Genomic DNA, 12,572 nt, shown 5'->3' on the forward strand with positions numbered 1-12,572 from the left:
GATAGTGTTTTGTTTAGCTATCCAGTCTTAAGTAAATGCTAGACATTGCAAATGTATTTATTATTGTGAAAGCTATTTCTTCGATTCCGCAATCAGCAACGTCTTCTTACTGAATTTATTCAATCATTAAATAAACTTATTTTTTTAATATTTGAATAGCCTACAAAAATTACAAATAAGTTAGTCAGTGGTACACGACAATTGAATTCACATCATAAATAAAGATAGTCAAAACCAAGTTCTAAGATTTCATTTACTTTCCTTCGAAAGATTCCTTAGTAAAATGTCGCAGTATGATCTCATTTGCTGAAGGGGGGGGGAGTATTTCAATTCCCCATTTACACTCTGTCACAATAAGATCAGGATACATTTAGATAAAAAGTTAATAGAATTGATTGATAGCCACAGTCATTTAAAAGTATGAGCCTGTTCTTTCTTTGCATTGTTAAATACATTGGGATCTCAGTATACAGAACAGGTGTGGCTGACCTTTTTAGTATGAACAAGTGGCTGACCCCACCGAAGAGGGAGAAGTTTTGTGGCGAGATTGCCGGAACACATTATAAAGAGTTAAGATAAGAATTAGACCACCAGGTCGAGTAAGTTATAAATTACATGAGAAACGTCAATTGGAAAAGGCAACAATTACTGAAATATTTCCATTCTAGAAGCAATTTCTACCCCTAGTGGGTTATACTATATATTTAAATTTAAATATTTAACTTTAATATTCCACTCAAATGTTATCATTCTGATAAAATAAAGTTATTGTTATTAGCCATAACTTAAATATTATTTTCTTTTTAAAATATTAAGAATATTTTCTTTATAACCAATAATATACCAATAACAAAAATTTTAATTTTATTCTTTAAAGTTTTTCTATCAGGTTAAGGTTTTTGAATGTCGAAATTGCGAATGGCTTTATTTGCAATATTTAAGTATACTATGTATAATACTATTTATAACATATGTACTATTACAATATTAGTCTTTCTTTACCTATATTTATAGAGGGGTTACCGGATTTTAACCACGCTAAAAAAATCCGCAGGGATATTTTTGGTATATACCACATAAAAAAAGATCGGCTAAAATTGAAAAAAGCCGATTTTTATTAGAACTAATAAAATTTAAGAACTGTAATAATATAAAATGGTTATATAATTGTTAATTAATTACTACATTGATGAGAATGTATGTTAAAAAAAATTTGGAGCAGCAAACTTAGCACTTTCAAAACTAATTGAAGCAACAGGTTTAACCTTGGAAGTTTTAAGAACAACCATTTTGAACTACTTAGAACAGTAATTAGAAATCAACTTATTTAACGCAGCATAGGTACGTAAATAACACAACATTAACTGTAATTACTATTTGTCCTACTTTTCATAAAAAAATATTATGATTATTTCGATCAGATCATGTACAGTACCTAATTTATACCATAATCAGTTCATACCAGCCATACAATGCATATCAACCATACCAAAACAAACCATAATCAATACCAAATTTATAGAAAATTTAGAACTATGTTAAAAATGATTGTTCTGAATTATAAACCACAGTTAGAATAAATGAGAGCATGATTGAAATAGGCTTAGAACAATTTCAGACAAAAGTGTCTGGTTTTGAAGCAGGTATGAAACAACAATAACATCATTCAAATTAATAACAAAATTAATAGTTTTAGCTAATTCAAATTAATAATTTTATCTATTTATGGAATAAATTCCCTTAAGAGAATGCAAAACTAATATAATAATATATTTCACTTACATTATTTTACTGAATAAAATATTTTTTCAGAAAAGACTGGCTTTTTCGTAACCCTGTTTTTATTTGCTCTTCACATCGCGTTTTTATATTTAATGTAAATTTTAACTGATAAAAATTATCTCGAACTCCTCGAAAATTTCTAATAATGCTTCTCCTAAATAATAAATTGTACTAAGAAAAAAACTTCCAACTCATTAGAATGTTAATTTCAAAATATTTAAGGGAGAATATATAAACACTGTTTTATATATGTTTTCTTTTTTCATGTTAAAAACTGTTCCCATTGAAACTTTAATTTAAAAATACTTAAACGAGAGATTATATTAAACAAAGGCAATATGCCTTTTTTTTGTTAAAAATTGCACTCATTAAAATTTTAATTTCAAAATAATTAAGTTAGATTATGTTTAAAACACAGGTTATTATACTTTTTTGCTTTTCTTCGCGTTAAAATCTGCACTCACTAGAAAGTTAATTTCAAAATATTTATGCGAGAGTATGTATTAAGCACTTAGTAATTAATTATGTTGTAATTTATATAGAAGAATTAGATAGAAGCATTTAAGATGAAAGCATGCTGCAACAAACGAACACGCGAAACTCAATCTCTTTTGAAGTATTTACAAGATATCTTTGAAGTATCATTTTACCTCATTTATTTAATCATTCAAATGTCACATTACAGATTCAAAAATGTTTACCATATGCTTGAGTTCCATGACACTCTATTATTAAAATGACGTCTCTGAGCAGTTACTGATGGAATAACAGGCATTGCATGAAGATGAAAACACTCAACACCAAAGGGACAAATCCCTTTACCATTTTTGAAATATTTACAATGTTTCGTGAGCAGAGATTTTTTATACTCAGCAATTAATATCGTTTTCTCTCCTTTTGAATGCATCCAATTCTTACTGGGGATGTAAAAACTAGACGGCACTCTACATTCGGGGCAAGCACGAGTAACAGCAGGATCTATTGAATCTTCTTCATGACGAGAAATCCCCACTTTTCTCCATTTTATGATGCAGGATAAGCAAAACACATGGTTGCAATTCTCAAGAATACCAAAGCGACGCTCTGCAACTGGATTTTTTTCTATTACAACATCTAAACATATACCACATGTTTTATCAAAATCACGAAGATTTTTACTTTGCTCCTGTCCACAGACTTCAATATGAAGACTCCGTTGCTTCTCATCAAAAGGATTCAAACAATACTTGCGACACAGTTCACATATCTCTCCATGAAAACATGGACATTCGTCGGATGGACACACACCGTCAAAGAAATGCGGACACAATTCCATATCCAGTTTAGCTGATGGTTCGGAAGTCTGCTCATATTTTGCTGTAACATCCTCTGTAATTATTGTATGATTAAACAAGCATTCATCACCATTTTCACAGATGCCTTTCAAAAAGTATTCACAGGCAATATTTCCGATATTGTCACTCGTGGCATCGTGCACATATTTACAACTCATTCCATCTCGACAAGTTGAATAATAATAAAAAGGGCACACCACATTTCCAGCATTTATTTTTGAGCTTTCAGCCATTTTACAAAATTTTTAATTACTATCAAAAGAAACAGATCTAAGCAGGTAGAAGCATATACATCGACGTAATTCATGCACGATGATACGTTAGAATGCGGTAGAGATGGCTAATATTTTGTACCTAGTATTAGGTATTTTGTACTTATTATTTAATCATACCTGTTATTAAAATAACAGGTTACTTCTAAAGACCTGTTCTAAAATACTAGGCAGAAATTGTAATTCAATTATCTTCCAAAAATTTATTATTCTACTTTTTTTATAACGTTTAAATTGTTTTTTGGCAATTTTTGTAATTATTGTATGATTAAACAAGCATTCATCACCATTTTACAGATGCCTTTCAAGAAGTATTCACAGGCAATATTTCCGATATTATAACACGTGGCATCGTGTATATATTTACAACTCATTCCATCTCGACAAGAATTATTATAATAAAAAGGGCACACCACATTTCCAGCATTTATTCTTGAGCTTTCAGCCATTTTACAAATTTTTTAATTACTATCAGAAGAAGCACATAAAAGCTTATAGGTCGACGTATTACATGCACGATGATACATTAGAATGCGGTAGAGACGGCTAATATTTTGTACCTAGTATTAGGTATTTTGTACCTATTATTTAATCTTACCTGTTATAAAAATAACAGGTTACTTCCAAAGGCCTGTTCTAAAATACTAGGCAAAAATTTTAATTTAATTATCTTCCAAAAATTTATTTTTCTACCTTTTTTTTTTATAATGTTTAAATTGTCTTTTGGCCATCTTTGTAGAGATTAAAATAAGAAAACAAAAAAGAAGAAGAAAAGATCAGGTTTTATTTATTTGATTACTACAGGGCCGTCGCCAGACATTACGAGGGGCCCTACAAGTTTTCGATTTCTGCAAAATCACTAAGACAGTAGATAACTCTGAAACTAGTGAGATTTTTATTTAAATAATTCCGACAAATGTGCTTTTTTTTTCAATTTATTTTCTAAAAATGAACAAAATAAAATTTTTATTCCATTATTATATTTTTTAGAGCTGTTTTAAATCTAATAATTTAACGAGTTACTTTGCTAAAATAAAAAATTTTTATTTAGCTTATTTCCTAAAAATGTTTTAATATAGCTTATTTTCTCTAATTCAATAGTTTGTATTTCTATAAGCATAGCTTTTTATTTTTCTATTTTATTTCGCATGGTGCCACTAGAACTGCATTCAAGAACCATGCCTAAGCAATCTTGTATATGTTTGGGAAAAAAAAACTTTAAAAAAAAATAATAAATAAATAATTCTACGATAATATTTATAACAAAAACCACCTGTGAAATGTAAGACACTCCAAGAATTTCCCCCTCCTCGTGTCTTGAAAACGAGTCCTGAAAAACTCGCCTCTTTTGGAAGGGGGAAACGCAGTCTTTATTTTGGAAGATAGTTTAAATTTAAGGTAAGCAATATGTTACGCACTTTATGCTGCTATCTATAATATAGCATTTTTTTTCTAAATCGAAACACGAAATTAAAGACACGGTGAAGCACAAAAAAAGGGAGGGAGCTAACACTGCACTTACTAATGCCGACTGGTATAATTTGAGTATCGTAAATTAAAATGAACTGTTATCGTAAGTTAAAATGAAAAATTAAAATGCGCATGAATTAAACTAAAAATGTAAACCAACATTAAAACTATCAAAAACTTATTAGTTAAAAATCATAAGAATATTGAACACAAATATTTCATTAAATTTTTAATAAGACATTTATAATTTTAGCAAATCAGAATAAAAGCTTAGAGTTCAAAACTAGCACTAAATCGTTTAATTCTATGAAACAAAAATGAGTGGCAATGATACTAAAAATAATACCAGATACACACTCTAAAAACATTTCTTTAAAAATCATTACACAATGCTTATAAAAAAATTATTATAATTAATAAATAATTAATAACTTAACATTCATAACATAATATAAATTTAAGTAAATAACTACTAACTGAAATTATTAACTAAATTAAGCTACAATTAAAAGACATTTATGGGTTTTAAAACACCGTTTACATTAAGTGATAAATATAAAGTTATTTCATTTAATTTTTGATAAATTGTCTGAAATTAAATAAATTTTGCATCAATCAAGGATAACTTTTTGAAATATTAAGAAAAGAACTTAAAAATAAGAAATTATTTTGCAGTTAAAAAAAACTATGCGTGGGTGATAAGGGATACTCCTCTAGCACCCCTCTCCAAGCTTCATCTTAGCTCTTCACCCCTCCGATTTTCCCTCTCTCATTTTGACAATTGAAGATTGATTAAGGATTACGCCCACTGCAGAGGGGGAGAAGTTTTGTGCCGAGATAGCTGGAACACGATTGTATTTACGTATCACTAGCACTGCACAATGGGCTAGTGGCGACGGTCTGGGAAAATTACAGAACATTTTGCCTTCAAGCAAGTTATTCTTTAGAATTTTATTATTTATTTTCAATACCTTATAATTTGTCTTATTACAGTTTCAAGATATATAACTACATTATTTTCAAACACATTTTTGTGTCTAATACTTCAAAAAATTTAATTTAAATAAAAGAAATGGCTTTTCAATACAAAAAAAGAATAATGCAATTTACTGATTTCTAAAAAGGTACTGATGGCAAGAAATGTAATATCAGTGCTACTTAGATTAAGTTCTTATAAGACCTGATAGGTAATAAATAAAAAATACTACGACTGTAAGCAGTATTTTGTTTGGTTCTTGAGCTCTTAAATGGGATTCAGAATGAAAGAATGTTTCCAATAACATGAGTCATTCGATCTACTATAAGTTTCAAAGAAACTATTTAAATCTTATTTCCTTAAATGTGACAGTACATTAAACTTTTTTTTGGGTGAAAGAAGAATGACATCATATGAAGAAGTTCTCTTTCAAGAATTTTTTTGCATTTTGATATTCTTTTAAAAAAAATTTTAGCAATAGAAACTTCATAGCTTACATTAGGTTGTCTGAACTCACTTTTTCAGCACTTGAAATAAGTAATGGAGGTGAAATAGAATTTGAAACGAAAAGATTGTCCCTCGGTGAGGCATCCTCTTAAGTGGACGCCATATCTCGGAAGAAAATTTTGGTCGCAAATTCTATTTCTCCTTCATTACTAATTTAAAATGTAGAAAAAGTGAGTTCAGACAAACCTAGAGTAAACCATGAAGTTTCAGACACTGTAATGAAAATTTTGAAATATGCAAATGAAAATAAATTATGAGATGATAACTAAGGATTACGCAACGGAGAAGCTCTCGTCTAATAATTTGTTTACATTTTAATATTTTGAAGTAGTTTTTTCAGCTATTGAAACTTCACGGCTTACTCTAGGTTTGTCTGAACTTACTTTTTCGTTCTTTAAAATTTTAAGTAAGTACTGAAGGTGAAAGATAATTTGAAATGAAAAGTGGCATCCTCTTAAGATTTCACCGGATGCATTCATCTAATGGAATCTTGAAAATCTACATTGTTGAAAATATTCAATTCTGAGAGGTCTTCAATCTTGTACCATCGGAGTTCTCAGAAAGTGATAACATTTCTTAGAGAATAACGAGGACATTCAATAGAAATTTCAGAACGTCTAATAGAATTTTTTTGAATTGTATTTTCATTCCTTGAAAATTTGTTAATGATAACTTCTTAATAGATAATAAACAATTTGTCACTCAAAAGAGAATTGCTGTTTATCTTCTGGGCAATTATTGTCAAGTGACACTTTTAAGCATTGTTGGAGATAATGAATAGTCTCAAACATTCTTTCTTAGGTTATCAGTAGCACATGGTGAACAACCTAGTCGGATTATCATTCAAAAGTGACAATTGGCAACCTAAACTATTAAAAATTACTTGACTTGCATGTTACAGGGACAGGATTAATCTAGAAAATAAGAATTTGAAATCACCCATGCTTGTTAAATAGCAGAAAATATTTTAATGAGCGACTAACTTTTCCAAGAGTATCAGTATTATTGGTGGGAGAAAAAAAAATATTTTGCTAAATTATAAACCTAAAGATAGGTAACTTTTTAACTGTGAAGAATAAAATACAAATATTATATTTCACAATTTAATATGACCTTGTTAAATATAGAATTTTTTCACGAATTAATATTGGAAGTAATCTGAAAGTTTAATGTAATGAATAAATTTAAATGAATTTTTTTTTCAATTTCAAATCAATAAACATTTTGATTGTTTTATGTATAACATCCTTCTAACTACGAAATAATCAGGACTATCAACTGAGTTCTGATATAAATCTAGTTCAATGTAAAAAATTTCCGAACTAGTGAATTAAAAGAAATTAATTGCCCTTGTTTTTTAATTAAGTTCCTTTCCATCCTATGTCACTTATTGCATACCGAAAGAGGGATAAGACATCATTTTACGTGTTGCACACGCACAGAGAAAGCTTATAAGAAAAGTAGTTGTGGAATTGTTTTTGCTTCGAAATATTTCAAACGGGATGTCACAGAAATGTTTCTCTAAGCACTTTTTTATAATATTTCATTTTCGATGTTTCAGAAACATGTTTATTATCATTTTCAGAATTTCGCTACGTATCTTCCTAACTGTTATGTATTTGTTACATTTCTGCGAGTTCATATGCTGTACGGGTTAATACAGTGTTAAAAAGCTCCACCGCTTTGGCTCTCGTTTTAAAGGCTTTGGTTCAGGTTTGTGATAGAAAGGGAATCTCTTTCTTCGTTCCATAATGTTAGTCATAGAGTGAAGAGAAGCTACCCTCCCTAAAATGAGCTATTCTTTTTTCAATAGCAGCAGACGGTCTCAAACTTTGTTTCGGGGGGGGGGGGTTCTTACCGTAGACAAACTATATCTAGTCCTGTCACATTAAGGACTAGTCAGTCACATTAAAAGTATAATTTTTAGCGGAAATAAGAAGACTTATGCAGCTCTGCCATCGCTTTTCCCTCTCATATCTTAGATTGCATTGGTACCTCTGTGGGGCAGCTGTTGAATGGAGGGAATATAGTTTTGGATTTAATTGTGCGACATGGTCTTCTGGATTTGATTAATTTGTCTAGGCCAAGGGGATAAGCAACAACAATAACAGTATTATATATTTTTAGATTTTTAGTAAACATATTTATTTTTAAATAATTTACGTTAAAAAATTAAGCATTTTCCGAACTCGTTTTCATAAATTTAAACTAATAAAATTAAAATTAAAAAAATCTAAAAACATACAAATGTGGAATTCAAATTTACTTACTCATAACCATAAACCGCATAATTTTATTGTTTCCTAATTTTGCGAAAAATCAGTAGAAGAATTAGAAAATTATTATGAGCTGGTTTTGTTAATCTAACAAAGCGAATTCTAACTGTTAATATAACTGTCGAATGACGTTTTATCATCAAAAGTTTGTTAGAAAGACTTCTCAAAATTAAAGCACGCTACTCGTGTTTCATAGCAAGATTATTTCATTCAACAAGCATTTCTTTTCATTTTATTCTCAAATAGGTTCTTCGAAAATATAAGAAGTTCAAACAAAAGTACTACACTGTAAAAAATTGCGGATCAAATTACAATATAAAATGCCAGCAGTTTCGTCATACATAAACCATTTTACCGTAAAATATTATATATACCGCAATTTTGAAAGTAATATTTATTTAGAGCGATTCAGTAATTTTACGGTAATTATTACTCTAAAAATTACGGTATATTAGATTCTCTGATCCGTAACATTTTCTGGTAAAAATAGAATTTACGATAAAAAATAACCGCACGGTGATTGCCGGTACTTTTTACCGTTATTTGATGCGTTATTTTTTACAGTGCATTGCCAGCAATTTCATTATGTAATAATATTTGACATCTGAATCAATTCAATTTCATTAGATAAAATTGATTATAATAACATGCATTTCTAATTTTTATTTAAAATACACAGGCTGTCCAATGAGTTAGGAACGTGGCTCTTGCCCTGTTTAAAGGATCTTAAAGTCTTTATAGACAATGCACGGTTATTCCCTATGCATAAAATATTAATCAAAATTATCTAATTCCTTGGTGAGTGTGTGCAAACGCTAAAGTGTATACTTTCAAATGTGGGTAATTCAACCATTTATGCGCAAACTGTGTATGAAAAACCTATGGAGACCGATGAATGTAAAACTATATCTGAAATAAGGGATAATACATATTTGTTTGTATTAAGTGCATATTTCTTTCTGTTGGTTTCCACTTTAACTTAAAAAAAAGTAATGTGGCTTACTTCAGATCTGTTTTTGTTATATTATACAGTGTGGTAGGCAAAACTTCCTTCTTTTCGCAAAATAAATGTTAGCAATGAATTATTTGTGCTACTACTTCTTTCTATTTTATGAAAAATCAGATTTAAATTGACTCTTGGTACAAATGGGTTATGCTTTATTTCAACATTAATGACAGTTTATTCATAATAGATCATTTGTATTCAATTAGCAAAAAAAAAAAAAAAAAATGATTTTAAATATTTTTAGAAAAAATGGTAAAATTGCCATTTTTAAAAAGCACTTTTAAATATGATGTAAAGTATTTATTTATAATATTTATGTGAATTTTAATAAGCGCAATTTGCTTTGATTCAAAAATGCAAATTATTTATCTTTTTATATTAGCACTTGCATAAACCAGGTATGAAATGTTAACATTAAATAAAATAGAAAAAAGGTTAAATAAATTAAAACGATAGCAAGATTTTTTTTATTTCACAAATGGCAACTGAGACGATCGAAATGGGTTCACTTTGCGCATGTGCAATGATGGCCTCCTACCATAAGAGGAAGAGTTTGTAGATAACCAATCATACGCCTTGCTCAGAAATGATTATAGTCACGTCATCAGAATCGGCACGCCCTCTGTTGTACACTATCTCCCCCAGTGCACTATACTTTATTACTCCATAGTTGGTTGTTATCACTAGCAAAGGTGAAAGTGAATTAAGTATTATATAAAATGGCTGAAAGCGCACCACAAGATATGACAAAATTAGTTCGCCCGTATTATTTAAATTCTTCTTGCCAAGAAGGTAATAGGTGCAATTTTAGACAGACGCCTAGATTTCGTGAAAATATCGTCTGCCGTTTTTCTTTGAAAGGCATTTGCATGTTTGGTGATAATTGTTGGTATTCTCATCCAAAAGCTGAAGATGATGTTTATAATATATCTCAACCTTGCAGTGAAGAGCAGAATACTGGTCATTTACAGCAACAGACAGGGAATATGGATATTTTTCCCGCCGAAAGAAATTTTCAAAATTTCAACACTAGTTTAAATGGTGAGGCATCTCTTTGTCGTGAATCAGATTTACACGACTGGATAAATGCACCTGAATTCGTGCCGACAAGCAGCAAATATTTAGCCACTGCTTCGAATTCAAATGACGGTGTTGATAGTTCAGAGCCACAGAAGTTGGATATGGAATTCTGCCCGCATTTCTTTGATGGTGTTTGCCCATTCGACGATTGCCCATGCATCCACGGAGAGTTATGTGAACTGTGTCAAAGATATTGCTTGGATCCTTTTGATGAAAAGCAGCGAGGACTTCATATTGCAGTCTGTAGGCATGAGCGAGATACGGATATTCGACGCGATTTGTCATGTGGTATATGTTTGGATATCGTAATGGAAAAAGATCGAGTTGCAGAGCGTCGATTTGGTATTCTTGAGAATTGCAATCACGTGTTTTGTTTATTCTGCATCATTAAGTGGAGAAATGTGCAAAATTCTCATGAAGAAGATCTAATAGATCCTGCTGTTACTCGTGCTTGTCCCGAATGTAGAGTGTCGTCTAGATTTTACATACCTAGAGTGTCGTCTAGATTTTACATACCCAGTAAGAAATGGGCTCATTCTGAAGGGGAAAAGGAGATATTAATTGCTGACTATAGAAAGTCTTTGAGTACAAAACGTTGTAAATATTTCAAAAACGGTAAAGGAATTTGCCCCTTTGGTGAAGAGTGTTTTCATCTTCACGCATTGCCTGTTATTCCATCAGTAGCTGCTCAGAAACGTCGCTTTAATAATCGAATGTTTAGGAACTCAAGAAGATGGTGAACAATTTTGAATCCACAATGTGCCATCGAGATGATAGTATATGAAAGTACTGACAACGCGTTTGTTGAAAGTGCACAATTTGTTTAGATTTAACTATGCAAGAATTTTTTATTATGTTCTGCTGAAATTCTCTTTTTAAGTGCAGATTTTATTCATGTTTAGTGCATTTGACAATGGTAACTACGATTTTTTTTAAATTGTTTTAAGATTGCTTCCTTTATTTTAATCTTATTCGTCGATTCTACTACACATGTTTTGAATTTATGATTTTTTATACATACTTTTTTTAAGTTAGTTTGAAAGTTAAACTTAAAGCGAGTTTTATTTAATAAATGATAATAGTTAATTTTAGAAATAATCTATTTTGATGTTGACTTATTTCAGGTTAAATCTTAGATGCAAAAACATTTTTTATTTTTCTATCAATATGTTTCTAAAAAAACTTTTAGTGTAATATAATTGTTGAGTAATAATTAAATCTCTGAGTATTTTATTATTATTATTATTATCACTTGTTTAAGAAAGTAAAGCTGAAATTGATTCTTCTAAATTAATAAATATGGTATATGATGAGCATTTTTGAATCTACAATATGACCTGCAGTTGAATATATGTCAATATATAGACAATACTTTTGTAAAAAGTGCAATATTTGTTTAGTTTTAACTGTGGAAGAATTTTTTTATTATGTTCAGCTAAGATTCTGTATTTGTGTGCTGATATAATTCCTGCTTATTGCATTTAATAACTGTTACTGTGAGTTATTAACAACTGTTTTCTTCCATTATGCCTTTTTTTAACCTTAATTCTTCGATTCCACAATACATGCTTTGAATTTATGTTTTTCTATGAATATGTTTTCGTGAATAAAATCTAGATATAAATGCTATGAATAATCTATGGATGAATGCTAACTTTTAAATTATATTTGTAGCTGTATATATTTTGATCTAATCCGTAGATATGAATTTATAGTCATCTATATGTATACTTTTTTTAAGAAAATAAAGTGTAGCCATATTTGATGATTTTATAATTTTTTTTTTCTTCTAAAACTTAAGTATGTTCCCATTTTTCTATTCTGCTTTAATGTCTTAATTTTTATTACCGTTCATTTATTTTGTTTCGT

General features: G+C 29.6%; 2 protein-coding genes across 2 annotated transcripts; one reads left to right on the forward strand and one right to left on the reverse strand.

Annotated features, from left to right (window-relative positions):
- Positions 1-2,479: 2,479 nt before the first annotated feature.
- Positions 2,480-3,349, reverse strand: LOC147807738 (putative E3 ubiquitin-protein ligase makorin-4). The gene has a single exon (XM_087166787.1). The coding sequence runs from the start codon at positions 3,347-3,349 to the stop codon at positions 2,480-2,482; it is 870 nt and encodes a 289-aa protein (XP_087022913.1).
- A 6,993-nt stretch (positions 3,350-10,342) lies between these two features.
- LOC147807739 (E3 ubiquitin-protein ligase makorin-1-like) lies at positions 10,343-11,443 on the forward strand. Its single transcript, XM_087166788.1, has one exon. The coding sequence runs from the start codon at positions 10,343-10,345 to the stop codon at positions 11,441-11,443; it is 1,101 nt and encodes a 366-aa protein (XP_087022914.1).
- The last annotated feature ends 1,129 nt before the right edge of the window (positions 11,444-12,572 follow it).

This window comes from Parasteatoda tepidariorum, chromosome 6, assembly GCF_982258835.1.
Source record: "Parasteatoda tepidariorum strain Cologne lab strain chromosome 6, Ptep-v5.0, whole genome shotgun sequence".
Taxonomy (NCBI): Eukaryota; Metazoa; Arthropoda; class Arachnida; order Araneae; family Theridiidae; genus Parasteatoda; species Parasteatoda tepidariorum.

Excerpts from the sequence above, each read along its gene's own strand:
- LOC147807738 (XM_087166787.1), bottom strand. The coding sequence starts at position 3,349 with ATGGCTGAAAGCTCAAAAATAAATGCTGGAAATGTGGTGTGCCCTTTT.
- LOC147807739 (XM_087166788.1), top strand. The coding sequence starts at position 10,343 with ATGGCTGAAAGCGCACCACAAGATATGACAAAATTAGTTCGCCCGTAT.